The 17,998-nt window shown below is 35.7% G+C and overlaps 1 protein-coding gene across 6 annotated transcripts in view; it reads right to left on the bottom strand.

Annotated features, from left to right (window-relative positions):
• Positions 1 to 17,998, bottom strand: part of PNPLA8 (patatin like domain 8, phospholipase A2) — a 40,202-nt gene that overhangs the window by 21,344 nt on the left and 860 nt on the right. For all 6 annotated transcript variants that reach the window (XM_075710562.1, XM_075710584.1, XM_075710602.1 and 3 more), the window contains exons 2-8: positions 16,462 to 17,678; positions 15,463 to 15,612; positions 14,077 to 14,228; positions 12,246 to 12,340; positions 8,620 to 8,791; positions 3,708 to 3,765; positions 1,259 to 1,453 (exon numbers count right to left, since the gene is read on the bottom strand). In XM_075710562.1, the coding sequence (XP_075566677.1) occupies positions 1,259 to 1,453; positions 3,708 to 3,765; positions 8,620 to 8,791; positions 12,246 to 12,340; positions 14,077 to 14,228; positions 15,463 to 15,612; positions 16,462 to 17,586 (1,947 nt within the window). In that variant the 5' untranslated portion in view covers positions 17,587 to 17,678. The remainder of the gene's footprint in view (positions 1 to 1,258; positions 1,454 to 3,707; positions 3,766 to 8,619; positions 8,792 to 12,245; positions 12,341 to 14,076; positions 14,229 to 15,462; positions 15,613 to 16,461; positions 17,679 to 17,998) is intronic.

Genomic DNA, 17,998 nt, shown 5'->3' with positions numbered 1-17,998 from the left:
ATAGCTGAATATAATTATTCCATCTCCTTATAAATATTAATTCAAAATATGAAAGTATGCTGGGTTTTTTCAGATTAAATTCTAGCTGTTTCTCTGTATCGATGCTTCTGTTTATTATCTCTTAATCTACTGAATTTTTCACTATTTCATCTTATACTCCTCATTTATCTGTTAGCCTTTAAACTTCAGTATTACTTATGCACATTACAAGGCTAATGAGATTACACAGCCTTTTAATAGATACCATGAGAAATTCTGTATGTGATCCTGGTACATCTTATTACTCAAAATATGCTATTTTTGCCTTTTAGTAGTTAAGGCTAGTGGCACCATATGAATTAATATGATGGAAATGTAATAGATGCTTTCTTTAAATTTAAGTGATAGAACCCTATGCTGTCTTTGTTGAAGGTCTCTGGTTCAGTCACCCTTTGTAGTCGTTTCTGCCAGAGATCTGCAACGGATCTTTTTAGAAATAAATACTAATAGTTTTAAATTAATATGTACCAGAAAAAGGGTTCTTTTAAAACTCAGAGAGCTGCAGAACAATAAAGGGGCACTGGAGGACAATACCGGAATGGTTAAAAAACTACTAAAGAAGTTGATTTGCCTTGCTCTTTACTAACCAGGGTCACCAACAGAAGCTATAATACAATGAAATAGCATACACTGTTGATAGGAGACATTGCTTTATCCTCAAGGGAATTTCTTTTGCAGTTGTCCTCTGAATTTAATCTTACTGCTGTGGCATCTCTTATTCCTTTTACTAGCTCAGAACCAGGGTAGAGCTTAATAAACTATCAATGGAAAGAATTAAAAGTAGACTGTAAACTGAAAATATGCACTAATAAAAAGAACACTGAAACGCATAAGTTGATTTTTTCACACTTTTACAGTACTGTTAGATTTTAAGTCATACCATCTGTTTAGTGAAATAATGCTCAATGAAATACCAGTTGTAAGCAGGAAGTCAGAAGCAATTTACAACTCATATAAGGTTTCCTTCCAGGCAGAGAAGAACAGAACAGCAGAAGAGCTTAAGTTTGTATTGAGAAGAGTAAGATTTTTAAGTCTATACCCCTTCTAGTTCTGTAAGGCTACACATACAAGCTAAAAATTTCCTTTCTTACCCCTATCTGTCCTAGAGTTCCTTTCTGCTACCAACTTATTTGCTTAGCTCTGGTTCAGAATTTCAGACAACTTTTTTCTCAGATATAATATTGTAAAATACTTACTAAAGGAGAAGATTTCAACTTACCTGATGAAGATCGTTGCCCAAAACATATTCCTGAAAGTAACCCGGTGCAGCAGATGATGCTCTAATGGCCTGCCACAGTTTATACTGACAGCCTCCAATATAATGAGACTTAACACCAGGAAAGTGATTGTAGTTTCTAAAAACAAATGCTTTCAGTGGTGTTCCTCTGTTTACAATGGTGCTTACTGCAGCTACCTAGTGAGTTAGGAGGAACAAAAACAGTTATATATGATAACACTAATGATGACAACTTTCCACAATATGAAATTCAATTTATTCGTCAAATGCATCTCGGGAATCCTACTTGGTTCATTATTTCTTTACTTTTTTTATAATGCCTATCTAAATGCTAAAAAGCAAAAGTAAAAAAAAGTAAAAAAAAAAAACCAAACCACCAACCCAAAAAACAAACTCCCTAAAGAAAATGCTATTTTTAACCTGAAATTAATTGTTTCCAGTGGCTATTCTGTTTTTACCAGTATCTATCCGTTGATATTTCAACAAAAAGCTAGTGTCATCTATGATTTTAAAATGTTTTGCCTTTATGAATAATAGTTAATTCTCAAAAGTCTGTAACCAGCAATGCAACAATGCCATTAAATACAAACGTTAGAAATGTCAACCAAATTCTTTCTCCAAGAAAATGATTACTTAATATTGCAAGCTGAGTTAAAGGACTGCAGGAAGAATCTCTCCCAAATAAAAAAAACCAAAAGAATCAAACATAAATCTTCCAGGGTTTTTTTGTAAGGACACTGAAATGTCATTAACAAAAAGTCACTTATGTAAATCTAAGTGAAAAGCCAAAACAGTATTTCCATAAAACAAAACATATAACTGGGGGGCGGGGGAGAATCACATCTTACAGATACAATCACACAAGGTGAGAGTACCTATAGTTATGTGTGAGTGTCAGAATGTGCAAGACCTTTTAGTGATGATGCGTCCAGCCTTGCTGGCGCTGTTCAGAACAATAGTCTTTAGCAGACAAGTGGGTGTTCGATTCTATTTTGTTTACTATTTTACAGAGTAGAGCGTTTTTTGGAAACATTACTCAACAGCACTAGCAGCTGACACTGTGATATCACTGCATTCATTTCCATTCTTCAGCTAGATAAGTTAAATCATTTAATTCACAGTAAGTCCATCCTTATAAAAAAGAAAACAAGAAAAGTGTAACTTCTATATGCCAATGCAGAAGCAAAACACACACGATTCGTACTCCATCGTTTGATGGAAGAAAAGCTTCCTGGTTTTGTCAAAAGGAAGGTTTGGTTCTAAGCGCTACTAGAAGGAGTAAGAAAAAAAGCTTTGGAAAATTTAATAGAAAACTTATCAAACTGATGCTTGAATTTATTTTTGGCAATACCCATATACACTTTCACTTCATGATGCAGTCTAAGTTGTAAAGTGCTGAGCACCTTCTGGAAAAATCCACCTCTCCGTGAATTTAACAGCAGCAGAGCATACAACTGCGTGTTTTATTTTGATTTTGCTGTGCCTTGTAAAAAGTGCCACCATTGCCAGCACTACAAAGCAATTACTAGGAATAGCTAGTTTCAACTCTATTTATATTCACATTTTATTACTGAAGAACATGGAAGGAAGCCAAAGATCCCAGTTCAAAGATAACTTTCAAGTCAACGTAATATAGCATCTCTCTCAGAAAGCAACATGCCACTCCAGCCTTTTCATGTCCTTGTTTTAGACATGGGCTAGGAACGCAGTCAGTCAAGCACATGTTTCTATGTTTAGAAAAATGTGAATATCTTCCATTTAACAGTAAAGCATTGAGTATAGTGCTATGACACCAAAACACCTGTTAATTACAGATTGTTCTGAAATATCTGCTATTATATTTCTCTTCTTTCTTCACACCCTATCCTTCACCAAAAATAAAATACCCATGCTTTCTCATCTTTCACTCTTGTGTTGCTGCTGTATGTAACACCCCTCCAATTAATTACTGCCCTTTAGATCATAGAGGAAGAGGAGAGATCTCAGGGCCTATGAATGTGAATGGAGAAAACCTGATAATCCATATAAAGTGAGGAAAAACTCTGTTCTCTCACTACACAGTAACACAGATCACAGCTGACATGACACGATCTCCAGACACTAGAATTCTCTTATATAAAAAAACCAAGCTTTGCACAACTTCAAGAAGTTGACCTAGTATTTCTCTGCTTATAAAAGCCTTTTAACGTCTCTGAAACATATTCTAACTTAAAGTATTAAATAAAAATATGAGAAATTGCTGCAGAAGTTTAAGAATCTAATGAATTTTTAACCTTTAAAAGCATGGGTTACCTCATATGGAAGCTTGGAGAGCATATCAACACTCATGCTGTTTAGCCAATATCCTTCTAGGGATAATACTCTTACTCAGAACTCTTAAAAGTACTTGTAGAATACACAATTAGTATTTACCTTAGGAAACTGTACTTACCTTTGGACATTTGGAATTTCTTGCAGTTTCAATCATAAGATTTGAGCCCATTTTTTCTCTGCAAATAAGTGTGAACAATTGAAAATGCTCCATCAGTTTAGCATCAACAAAAGTAATTTTTATCATCTTTACTTCTGAGAACTTTGCATTTAAAAGAACTAATGCTTGGATTTCCCTTTAACAACCAGATTTCTACGGCTCACTTCAATGGACCAATATTTCAAACCTTCTAGGCTGTTGGAAATAAGTCTGAAGAGTGACTGAGGTCTTGATTCAGCTACTCACTTCACCACATACTTAACCATAAATTATCAGGATTTCTTAACTACTGTGTGAGAGGAAAACAAAGTGCTTTGCTACATTTAAGAATCAAAAAAATCAACACCTTTATTAAGCCATTTTATAGTAATGAAAATTACTCTCCTGAACTGTTATGAAAACAAAAGGTAAGGAAAGAAAGACAACATTCCACATGATTTAGAAGGAAGTTAAAACATCTACATGTAATCTTCGATAACAATAATTCAATATGCATTTAACATCCATTTTTCACGTGGCATTTTTTCATATGCATACTTTTTTATAAATCTGACAGTGAAATCATATGAATGGTCAGCATTGTAATTTATCATCACATCAGCATTAGGGTCAGTATTCTAACTGCTACTGGAAGGTAGCCCTCCTGCACAGTGCAGGAGACTGGAAGATACCAGCATACTAGCCAACAATCTCTTACCAGCATCTATTTCAACTTCCATTTGCTTACAGTAAAGGTATAAAACTCTACAGAGTGGATACTCATCCATAGTGATTCCAAACAGGCTTTCATTTAAATCCACGAGTTTTCTTCTTGTTGTTGAACACAGCCCACACAAACACAGGTGGTGCATCTACCTTATTTTGCAAAGACGGTTTTCAGTATTGCCACACTTTTTAAGTAATGTGATTCCACGTGGTGGTGCTAAGAGATCATCCATCTATAGCTCGCACTACTGTGACAGTAGGCAGTAGTGCTTCCACTGTTAAAAACACCACCTTTATCAATCTAGTCAGGTCAGAAGATAACAGCTTTAAATGCTACAATAGCAGTAGTCCTCAACGTAGGCAGTAAACTATATTTGGAGGTAGGACAATTTACTGTTGCACTAGTGGATATCTGTGCTTGAAGGATGGCTGCGTATGTGTCCTTGAGAGGGAGGAAGGAAGGTGGACAGCTTCTACTCCTATGATCGAAGACTGCTGCTGACAATTTGTACATCAATAGAGCTGTTTTATTTTATTTTTTTCTAGTAAATGCATTAATTCAAGTCTCACAGTCACCAACCAGAAGGGGAAGAGTGCCATCTGTACTCACTAATTGGTTACAGAAGGAGACAAAGGCACACAGAACCATGAAATAGGAATATTCAAAATTAAAAATGAGATTGACAGAGGTGAGATATGACAGTCTTATACTGATTTGCATCTCTTTCATCTATTTCTTCCTAAATATCTATATTAGATATTTTTTCCCAAACCCCAAATGCGAAGATTAAGCAGTGGATATTGCTTATGCAGTTTTTTTAATTAGAGGAATTGTCAAACTGAATAATTATTTTCTCACATCTTGTTTCTTATGAAGGCCAGGAACTGATGCTTCAGATCAGGTACAAAAAAAAATCGCTTAAACTATGCAACTTTAGACATTAAGGTCTAAAGATAGAAGTTTAATATCACCTCCAAAAAAATTATTTTAGTTTTGTTGCTAACATTAATACTGTAATTGTGTATTATATAAATGTCTTTGTCAAGCCTCACTGTTCAATTATTTTCTTTCCTGAAGTCACAATACAATTAATTCCAGTTTATTCACATACTGTGTTAAAAGAGAAAGTCTCCTAATTTTAATTTTATTGAATAGTCTCTTGTTCTTGAAAAAAAGATGAGAATGGTAATTGTCAAGATACCTTACTATCTCAAATTACTGCCTTAACTTGTTTGCTTTTTTTAACAATAAAGAGTCCTAATTCCTTTGTGTGAGTTGTCTTCAAGGTCACTGGCTACTTTTTACCAATCTTGCAAAAGAAACATTCTCCAAAATGGGGTAACTGGGACTGGGACTGCAAATAGTATTTTAAATGAAACTGTATTATGGATTCATAGAACAGCATAATATTTTCTGTATTTTCAGTCCTAACCATCACACACTGAATCATCTTGTTTCACCACAAGCATACAGATGTTTCATTGAACTGTCCATAACAACACCCAAATCAATTCCGATATTAAAGTTAGTTTAAATCCTTTAAGCATTTTATATTTTTACACTCATGGGTTATTACTTTACACATAATCTCATTTGCCATCCTATTTTTCCATTTATCTGCTTTGTTTGTGTCTGTGACCTATGTCCTCTAGACATGATCTACCTAAACAACAAGTCTCCTTTACAAACGTTGCTCTTTCATTGCTTCAAGTCACTAATATTGCAACACTTATTTCAGTAACGTGATGAAGAATATATTGCCAACCACATACTTAAAGAAACGTTCTAATGGACTACAGCCAGGGTGAAATCAAATAGTCTGGAGAAAGAGCACTCAATTCGAAAGGCAAAACTGTAACTTTTACCCCCTTCTAACAACAACAACAAAAGTACCAGGAAACTACCACATCTTTACCAAACCTACAGGAGAGACATTTATTGTGTGGTCCATAAAGATGCAGAACATCTCACTGATAATGGTGCAAAATCTGTTAAGTATGTCTGGAGTGACTCCCTGGTACAGAATGTGTTGCCCATCTAGTCACTGAAGAGCAGTCTCAATTTATACTTCAATTGTGCAATAAATACTGAAGCATTATTACTTGTAATCCCAAACACATGCATTATCCATTATCCTACCAAGAGAGAACATGTAACTTTTACTCTACCCTCTATACAGTCCTTGATTGCTTCTCAAGATTACAAATTCCCAGTATGGGATTTTATTTAGCTTGTAAAAACCCCTAGCTGCTCACCAAATTTCTCTAGTAGTTTCTCATGACCATATGAAAGAAGAAAATTGTATATGTAAACAACAGTCAAAAGAAAACAGAAAACTTGGAACTGTAAGCCAGGTTCTTCTTACAAATGCAATTCAATATAGCATTACATAGACTGATGTATGGTAAGTATAATCTTCTGCACAAAGTAATAAAAGTAACTCATTAAAAACAGTCCTCAAACTGCGATTCAAGAAATACATAAGAAGAGTTAAAATAAACATATATACATAAAAGACATAAAATGAATTTCATATAGCACTCAGACTAAAAAGTTCGTTAACCAAAATTAGTTGTCATTTTCGGAAATGGAATTTATAATATGCCTCATGAATGCATGCAACATTAACCTAATACAACACTAGCTTAATTATTTTCAGCAAGAATACTTTCTGACAGAAAATAATACCATCAATATTGTGGTAGGGCTAAATGTATATAGCATGCCTGTATATTGTACGTGGATACTATTTCAAGGAAGGCTGACAAGTCTACCACCATTTAAACAACAAAACCCCACCCAGCACAGGTAAGGCTTTTAAATTTAAAACAAAACAAAGCAGTGTTCCCTGCAGGAAAGCTTACTGTTTCAATAAAATGTTGTGTAGGCACAGCATCTCCCTTCAACACTGCAGAATTAGGTCAACAAAAAGTAATTTCTTGATCACAAATTTAATTTTTAATTTAATCTATGGATAATATAATAATTGCCTGGCTTCTGTCCATTACACAGGAGTGCTTTATCTCCCTCATGTGTTACATGTAGCTGCAAAGAATAGCAGCATTTTAATTAAAGGCATGTAAAATGCTTTCACATGAGGCAATTTTGATTTTCACAAGACTTCTTTTAGTTGGGCAGGGGAGGAAAAGAGGGAAGGCAGAGAAAAATCTCTGTTCTAAAAAAAGAGGAACTCCAGATATCTTAACATAAAAACTCATTATATTCATTTGATAAACTCATTTATTCCTAAAAATATGCAAGAGCACAGAGAAGTAGTGCTTGGAAGCCTCTCTCTCCACTTCAGCAAAGAAGAGAGATGCTTAAAACTCGGGCAGCACAGGTATTCCCACTATAAGATCTAGAAAAAACTCTTTCAATCCCATAAAACACATTAATCTTGCATTGAGGAACTTGTCATTACTTATCCAGAGAAGCTTTTAACCATTCTACTTTTACTCTCAGAGAAGGTTGTTTCAGTTCTTTGAGCAGCAGTGCCAGCTTACACTGTTTGGGAAACTATGACATTAGTTGGCTAAAATTTATAAACAATGGAACTATCAATACAACTGCAGGTGAATAAAACTAGGTAACAAAACCTGTAAAAAGTATTAATAATTTCTTCCAGTGACTTTTCCTGAAGAGCCATTAATGCATTTGTATACATATCTACAAATAAACACCATTTCACTGGCAACTCTGACATAGCAGGTATTTTTTTCATTGTAATTCTTACAGCTCATTTCCCTTTTCAAAGAAAGGGATGATGGGCAAAACCCCTCAATATAGCAGCTAAGATTAAAAATTCTTACTACAGCACATGTATTTCATTTCTTACCATGTCTCCTATAAGAAAAAAGGCACAGCAGGTGTCTAGTAAAATTTGTAGCAGATCTATAATGAGTCAGATCAAGCAGAGCTGGCAAGTGTACAGGAATATAATCAGAAATCAGTGCACTAAAGCTTACTTTACTCCCCAGAAACAGAAATCATTACATTAAAGGCTTTCAATGTTTTGGTAAATATGCAAACAGCTATTTCAAAAGAATGACAGTATATGCTAATCGCTTCTAGTTGTTTTCAGAATTTGCTTACCAGTAAAACAATAACAAACCTGAAGACTCTTAGACATTATACTAATTATTTTTCATCTGATCATTTTTTACTTACTTCAGCATTTTTTCCCAGATATCACTGTCATAAAAGGCGTGGCTCCAACCCATTTTGACTGTTCCAACAATGACATTCTGCTTAAACACATCTGATCCTAACTTTCGATACAGTTCTTCACAATCATCCAGAGGGATATGGAACAATCCCAACATAAAAGCTAATATAGCTCCTGAAAAAGAAGTATTTTGAAATGTAAAATAGAGCCTGGAGTAAGATTACAAGGATGGATTACCATTTAACGTAGTTCATAGGTTAGAAGAATATCTATCTTGAAAAGGGAAAAATCAATTGACATTTGTATCACTACATTCCTGTTCAAAGATTACAAACTACATTTTAAAGGACATACATGAGATAGGAAGAGTCTACTTTCAAAAAGAAGTTGACAAATAGCATTTCATCCCTGCAAACATGTATATGGCAGAAAGCAAATCAAATCCACTGCTTTATTTGGGAAGAGAAATGAGTGAAAGAAATCTATACTGTGGTATTAAAAGTATATTTGGAGCATTACTTGCTATCTGGCAAACTCTGAGTCAGTAAAGAAAAATTCTAGGAAAACTGTAAAAAGAAGGGAGTTTTGACTAGTTTGGAATACATCTGGTTGCAACCATTTATAATAGTCATTCATACACACTGCCATCTAGTGTGTGCCTAAAAAAATTATGACCTACCCTTGTAGGAACAAACCAACAGTGTCCAAAAAGCATGGTTACAGAATACCATTAAACGGTGGAAAATGCATCACTACAATTCTTAGACATATTAAAATGAAAGAAACATACACAACCTTTAAATCTAATTGTGCAATACCATGAGGACATCTAATTAAGCATTAGGAATAATTAGGACATACAATTTTTCCAATTTGGAAATGAATACAATAAGTTTGAATAAAATTAATTTAAAAAGGAGTAAATTCTTGAGAGTAAGAATAAAACACATATGCAGAAAGAACTACATAAAGAAAGTTACAGATGGTTTTAAAGGAAACATGACTTCCAAGCTTCTTTTGCTCTCACAAATCCCATCACCATGATAGCTGAGTGTCAGTGGACTGATGGTCTCAATTTTTTAAAATATAGCACACATGCTTAATATAACCTGGGTCTACCTGATACATCAAAGTTTCATCAAGAGAAACTTACTCAACTGCCAAATCATCAAATACCTGTACTCAACACGGACTAAACATCTAGCAGCAGAGAAACACCATTTTCCTGAATCATGCAAATTCGCTGCTACCTTCTTTTCCTCTTAACTCTCCAGCACCAATTCTGTAATATCATGCATTTGTTATTTTGGTGAACAGTTTCAAAGCCAAGGAGCCAAAATTCATACCAAATGCAAACTCATTTTCACTTCACCTCCTGAGAAACAGCACCAAAAACTGCAGTCCGCATCAGCACACAAGTGGTAGTAGGTAATATCAGAGTCAAGATACACATTAAAGGGCTTTGCTGAAACCTGCTTGATGGTAACAAGCCACTCACAGGAGAGTAAGGTCAAAATCAAAGATACAGTGCAGGCTCTATCAGACAGTTCAGTGAAAAAAGTTTGAGGCTTCCATCGCATCCTGCTCTGCATCACAGACTCCTACACTGAGCCACCATCTCAGCCTTGACGGCCAACACTTCAGGGGGAAAAAATACCTAAATAAAAACCAGGAGGTTAAGGAGCCTATCCTGAAGAACACAGGGATACAGTTGGCTAGTAAGACACAAGATAGGCAAGAATATAACCTGAAAGAAGAAAGTATTCCTTCTTTATTCATTAAGACTAGTAAGACTTCAGCTGAAGTGCTATATCTGGACCTGAATGACATTGCTTCAAGAAAAGATGTGGACCAATTCAGAAAAAAGAAAAACCACACAAGAGTCCCCAGACACAATCACAGGTCAAGGAAACCAGTCTGTAAGGAAAGCCTGAGTAAACAGGCTATGACAAAAGCTTTTACATGCAGAGAAGGCCACGGCAAAGAGGAAAGAAAGAATCCATTATCCATGTTGCTGGGGAGTCAGGACAAGAGGAAACAAATTTGAACTGCAACAGGAAGATCCACATTAGACATTTGGATTTTTCTTCCGCCAAATGTAAAGATGGTGGAACACTAGCACAGATTTTCTGAAGAGGCCTGACATGATTCAAAATCTTAGAAAATTGTCAATAGTGAAACACACACTGCTGATCCTTCCCTTGGGAAATGAGATAACCTCCTAAGGACAATTCCAGCTCTACAATACCATGACTTGACTTATTCATGAGTTCTGAAAAAAAATACTTCTTCCGTCAGAAAGGTTTTCGAAATGCATTTCAAAATTGGAAAGACTTCATGGGCAAAAGAAATCACGAACACAGAGAGATGCCACCTTTGTTTAAGGAGGCTCCTCATCTGCACATCACTGAAGGCTAGGAGAATACATGGGGGCACTAGCCCTATGCTGTTAACAGCTTGGGAGGAATATTTTGGGAGAATATCCTTACATGAAGTCCTTATGCAAACTTCACATACATCCAAAACTGATGATCAGAGACCAGTACAATTCAGATGTCTTTGTCTATGTCTAACATAAGATGTCTTATGTTAGAAATCAGCATTACGCTGCTACTGGTCTACCACCATTTCTGAAAGAGATGACTGTCTTTTAAAAAGAAATGTATGCTTTAGAGTTTCCTACTTCCTAGGGGGTAGTAACTTATTGAGTCACAAAAGCAATTAAGGCTGGGAGGGACCTCCAGAGGTCATCGAGTGCAACCTCCTGTTCAAACAGGTTCAGTTAGAACAGGTTACTTGGGACTTTTCTTGCACTCTCTCCCCTATGTCATGACCTCCAGTCCCCTAACCATGCACTTGGCCCTCTGCCAGACTCACTCAGTATGTACAAGAACATACCCAACATATTAAGTGTTTACTAAAGAGCCCAAACCTAGACATACAGTGGCCAGAGACCCTTAATCTGTGGGTATGTTCTCGTGCATACAAGCCAATATGTGGTCAGCTTGCTTTGCCACAGGGGTACACTGATGATTTATGTTCAACTTGTTCAAACAAGACCAGGTCTTTTTCTGCAAGGTTGGTTTCTAGCCAGTCAGCCCACCTCAGATGGAGGGCTTGGTACTTGGCTTTACTGAACCGTACAGTGGTTCCTGTCAAGCCATTTCTCCAGTCTGTACAGGCCAATCTGAACAGAGGGTATCACTGTATTGACCAGTTCCTCTAATTTAGTATGATCCAAGATCTTGCTACAGGCACACTCTGTCCTGCTGTGGAGGTCATTAATAAAGACAGAAAACACTATTGGCCCAGTGTCAGTCCCTGAGGGTCGTTACCTTAGCTGTCTGTAAAGCCTCATAAACATCTAAGATATTTGTATCTGTGCACAAAATGAAGGTTTCACATTTCTTGAAAAAAATGAGAAATTGGTTTGAAGTTATAAGTGTACCATGGATCACCGAAAGTTCTTATTCAGAAGAAAAAAGAAAGACTTTAGAAATCACACCTGTACTTTCCCAACTTACACTCAAAGTCAGAAACCAGCAAGTTCTGCAAAGTCTACATTTATTCTCAGATGTTCTTTTACTATATTCATAACAAAAATTCCAACTTGTAGCTTAACAATTACCTGTGCTTACACCACAAATGTAGTCAAAAAGTTGATGAACTGGCTTTCCAGTTAGTTCTTCTAGTTTCCGTAGAGTCTGAAGTGCAACTAATCCCCTGAAACACAAAAAACCCCCTTCACATACAATGGTAGTTTTATCTTACACAGCTCTAATTAAGCCCACCTTTGCTTAACATAAGTTATTATAACTGAATAACTACAACAATAAGAATCCTGAATATTTCAGGGAATAAAAAAGTAGCAGAACAGAATTAAAATAGAATGATGAATATTAAATATAAATTACATACTTGGGCACACCAAAAACAGTACTCAACATCTACAGCCATATTGTTTTGTAGCAAAGGCTCAGGGATGACCATCTTCAGGACAGATTTTAGCTGCATCCATAACACACAGCACTTAAAAGCTTGGTCTTAACAGGGCTATATAATACCCCTTAGGGCATAGTATTTTTCTGTTGCAGTTTTTTTGCCTCAATTCAATGCATCGGAAATAATGGAAGAGATGCATTCCAGACCATCATCTTGTGCTTTTATAGCATGAAACAGTATCTGGCATGCAAAGGTGCTAACTCTGCTGGGCCAGAACTAGAGAACTGCGTATGGCAAAATGAGCACCAAAGCAAGTACCATCTTGTCAACGCATTCTGCTGAGAATGGCAGCTCCTGCATGCTGCCTTCAAATCTGTCCTGGCTTGTGCTGAAGAGCACTAGTCAACCCAGTCCAAAACTATAACCAGCTGAACACCACCAATTAAGTGGCACAACAGCCAGTAGTCAGTACTCAGGCTCACTCTCGAGACTTGTTTCATTTAGTGTTGTAGATACTGCTTTCTAAAGATAACGTGTCTTCTAATGTCACTCCCCTAGAAATCGAACAGAAAAATTAACACACTTTATTTATACATATAGCATCCTTCTTTCTGCTTTGTAAAATCTTCATTGTTTACAATGAACTTTTGGAAACACAAATGTTGAAGTTGTGACATACACTTACTCCTTACTGAAGACAACCGAGTTTGATGCAAGTAAAGAAATACTATAGGGAAACAAAAAGTCTGTGAAACTGTATTTCTGCAATGACTTTATACTTTACTTTCTACCAATAAAGATTTGTGAATCAATAAATACTTGCCAACAAGATTTCTTCAAATATGCCTGAACACACAGCTTTTAGTAAACATCAGACTTCAAATTTAATGAACGTGCTTCTGCTACTACTCTTTACAAATTGTGCTAGATGCATACATTCATGCAGAACTAGAGCACATGTAACTAAGGACATGTGGTGCCTACATTTAAAAAAAAAAGCGTTCATTGTAGAAGAAATATAAATCAACAGCATGGCTAGAGTAGCTTTCACCACTAGCCCAGGCATTCTTTCATATGAGACCAGTCCTGCTAAGGCAGGTCACCCTCCACACAAGTTCAAGAACATTTTTTGTATTACTAAGTCAACACAATCATAAGAGTATAAAGTACTTCTAGCATTTCACACCAATTCTGTATTTCTGAGACTAGGCTTGTGAACAGACTAACTCAAATAACCATTCAATTTACTTCCAAAAGGAGGAAGAGCCAATCCAAGCACTTGCGTTTAGCCAACTTTAAACAGGTAAGTAATTTCAGTGTGACAGGACCACTAATGCATGGAAATTTAAGCACAAATGCATACAAAAATAATACCCATCACTTGGATAGTCAAATGTTACAGAACTGTAAATCATAAATCGGATCTTTGGGCACAAACCTATCAAAAAAACCTGAAATTTTATTTCCAGTTACAGTATGAAAAAGGCTACAAGTATATAAAAAAACAGAGGTTTTACCTTGTTCCTCCTCCATCAATAGCGAGGACTCGAATTCCCCAGCCTTTCACAGGGTCTGTATACCCAATTATAGCTAAAGTCTCTCTAACAGCAGCCTGAAGACTTTCGTCATTTGCCTGTCTCAGTCGCAGTAGGCATGGGATTATTTTTTCCTGTTGATAAATACAAAGATGTTTCATTCCAACTATACGTTTATACCAAAAGAATCCATGCTTAAATTTACTTGTTTGGCATTTAAGTATGAAAGTAACATATTAGTTAAACTCAGAGGAAAACTTTAAATCTGTATATACCCATCTCTCCTTCTAACAAGGGAAAGGATGGACTCTGATACTATGTCGTACACAACTCATTGCTAAAGTAACTACCTATCAGAATTAAACAATCAAGGTGAAATGTAAATCTTTCAAATAGCTAGAAAAGCTGTATTTACCAGCAGTTTAGTTTTATTGACTTTAATATTGCATTGGCCAAATATAAACTCAAGTATGGAGCATACCAAGTATAGCTAAAAGGCTACATTTTGCCGAGTATCACACTGCTTCAAAACAGGAAATGCCTAAGTACACTAAAACAAAACAAAAATTAAAATCCTTCCTCACACTGAATAATTTTTAAATGTACAATTATTATCACAACGATATAGAGCATTATAATCAAAATGGGAGTAGCGAATGTACTCTTTCATAATAAAGTAATTCACATCTATTCACGTGGATGCCCAACCTGTACCCTGCCCAGCTGATTGATCTGGCCTGCACTCCATTCCCCCAGATCTCTTTTCCAGCAACTCTACAATCCATGTCACACATCTGTCACATCTTGTGGAAACAGGCATGAGACTGACAAATGCTGTGATTTGGCTAGTGCTGCTAGAATAGTTTTACCACCCACCTCCTGTCCTCTCACTGCAGGAAAGAGAATGAGTAGGACTAGATTACATGAACTTATTTGATGGTTATACTCCACTGTTGTCATCTCTCTTCAAAGGAAGCATGCAAACAAGCATAAAAACTGTTGTGCACACGCAGATCAACTGTACCGTACATTCCCGTCTGGTCAATTGCGACAGAGGACACAGTGTACGACCTTCGTCTACCACTAGAATAAGCTATACTATCTACCCACATGACAGTGCTGTATGCTTCTAAATTAAACATTGCAATCTTTAAGAGCCTTTAGCTAAACTACTGACAGTTTGCACATGAGTCTGCTTGAACCAGCAAAAAAAAAAAAGAGCTATAAAAAGAGACATTCACATTGTAATCTTTACAAACAGAAAAATACGACTAGCTCACAAAAAGCACAGAAGGAAATTTTACGTTATTCTATGCCAATTCTCTGTCAGATATTTATTTTTTGTCTAAGCATAAAGACTATTTGCACCTTAATTGCAACTCCTCTGCTCTCTGGAAATTCTAGAAGATGATAGGTCAGTTCTTCAACCCTGCTGATACAGACTCTTCGATTAGAGGATCTTCGTAGGGCTTGAACTAAAGCTCGAGTCCTGTTATCAATACTCACTCTTGCAATAATCTAAAAAAGATAAAGTTATACAAATAACATAAAACTACTCTAAGGAATGTGTAAAATTTGTCAAGACTAGTCCCAAACTGTTATTTTAAGATTTCTCAGAAGTAATGGACAGCATGTTGTACTAGAGATCTGCTACAGGCTCCAAGTAAGCACTGCTTAAACATAAAGAGGCAACCTTTTGGTTCTTTGTTTACTAGAAAAATAAAATAAAGGCAGCTCACAGCAACAATACACCAAACAAACACGTGTCAGCATGTACTCAGATGCATTTTCAGGGCAACTCTGAAATCGTAGTATTTGGACCATGAAGGAGTGTAAGATTACTATAACTACAACAACAACAAAAAAGCAACTAGATCTATCTATACTTATTTACTCTTTCTATACATATATATGAACTACATATATGTATATACTATACACACACGTATGTGCATATACATATACACACTTTTTAATATAAACTTACATCAACATATATACTTATATAAAAAGTTATACACATTTTTATATACGTATACATATTTATAAATGTATATGTAAATTTCAACTTATGTATGTAAGTTTATATAGTTTTTATATGTGTATATATACTTATTTATAAGTAGATATGCACTTATATGTACATACACATATAAATGTATGTGTACGTATATATGTATTTATATGTATTTAAGTACATACACAGGTATATACTTATTTATATAAAAGTATATACGTGGGTCTATACATGTATGTAAGTTTACATACAGGTATATACACATGTGTATAGTGCATATACACACTTGTATAAAATATACACATACATAGAAATAACGTATCAAGAAACAACACTAAACGAAGACTTGCCTTTTCTCTCTGAAGAAGCAGATGCTTTTCCCTCTCTTCTGCAGTCTTAGTGTCTTTTGCTTTGTCCTCCTCATCTTTCTCACACACTTCTTGTTCCGGCTGTTTACACTTTTCTTGTGAAACAACTTTTGTATCAGATCTTAACTTGGGAACCAACCCACCAATGTAACTGTCTACAAAAGCTTGTACACTGTTACTGGGATAGGAAAGAAAGTTTGCAATACTTTTTTTAGTGGAAACTGGAAGAGCAGTATTTGTCTTTTCAGCACCCAGAGTCTCTGTTTCAGGAGCTAGAGTAGCTGCTGAATCCACTGTCTTTTCTTCACTCATTACAGCATCTTCTGATGAATCAAGCTTATTCCTCTCTTCACTTTTAGAGTCCTGTAATAAAGCATTCCTTTTTTTCTCTTGATCCATAACAGAATTATTATTAAAGTACCAGTTGATATGATCAGCTACGAAGTTGTAAGTCTCTCCAAAATTTGTAGAAAAGTAGCTTATATGAAAAAGATGGTCTTTACCAGACGCTGAATCTTCTGGAGAACCTTGGAAAGTGCCACTTGAACTTACTAACACAGACTCCAAATTTGCGTTTGCACAAGTGGATTTCTTTGCTGCTGGGCCTCTGTTGCAATCCTCCTGAGTTCTGGCATCTGTGACTTGTTTATCATTTTCTAGATTTGCACTGATGTTATTTGCATCTGCATTACTTTTATTTGCTTTTCCCGGAGTACCTGAGTGTGACTTTAATCGAGCTATCCGTGAAACCAGTTCACTATGAGTGCCAGACACTGCCTTTGAAACAGATTCTATAGTATTCTTAATTCGTGACATGCGATTGTTCACTTTTGCAAGTCCTTTGGAAGAAGAAGTTAAAAGTTTCGAAACTCTGTAGTACAAAAAGTCATGGCTGTAAATGTCTTTGTTATACCAAAATGTTCTGCTTCTGGCCCATTTACACCGAGGCTCACTTGTATGAAAAACTCTCAGGTGAACGGCATGATTTATCCTCCAGCAGACTTCAGGTCTATACAAATACAGGTATTTGTTTCTTTGCTTCCACCAAAGACTTTTTGGATTAATCACAAAGAACAAATATGCGTCTAAAGATAAAAGAACTGTCATTACGTATAAGTAATTACACCTTCTCTATGTTGATTGTCTACTTCATTCCAGAAAATATATTTCAACAAATAAGTCTCATATCACGGTGTTATCTGAAAAAGAGAAAAAAACAACAATGGAAACCCAAAAACCAGTAACAAGTTTAGCTAAAATCATGAAGTTGCTTAAAGCTTATGCAGTTTATTTATGCTTTCAGTAAAGACAGATAAACATTCAAATCTAATAATCTCACGGGGATATCTACTGCTCAGGACATTTGGTAGTGTCATCCCAGCATTTGAATTTCAACACGCTATTCCTTAAAGGCCAGCTTAAGTCTACCTCGAGCAACATGCAACACTTGCCGAAAGCATTTAGTGACATATAGAAAACTGCTTGCTGGTCTTGCCAATAAAGAGAAATTTTCATCTCT

This window comes from Pelecanus crispus, chromosome 1 (assembly GCF_030463565.1).
Source record: "Pelecanus crispus isolate bPelCri1 chromosome 1, bPelCri1.pri, whole genome shotgun sequence".
NCBI lineage: Eukaryota > Metazoa > Chordata > Aves > Pelecaniformes > Pelecanidae > Pelecanus > Pelecanus crispus.
The sequence above is the reverse complement of the archived record's forward strand: the minus strand, read 5'-3'. Positions and strand labels throughout refer to the sequence as shown.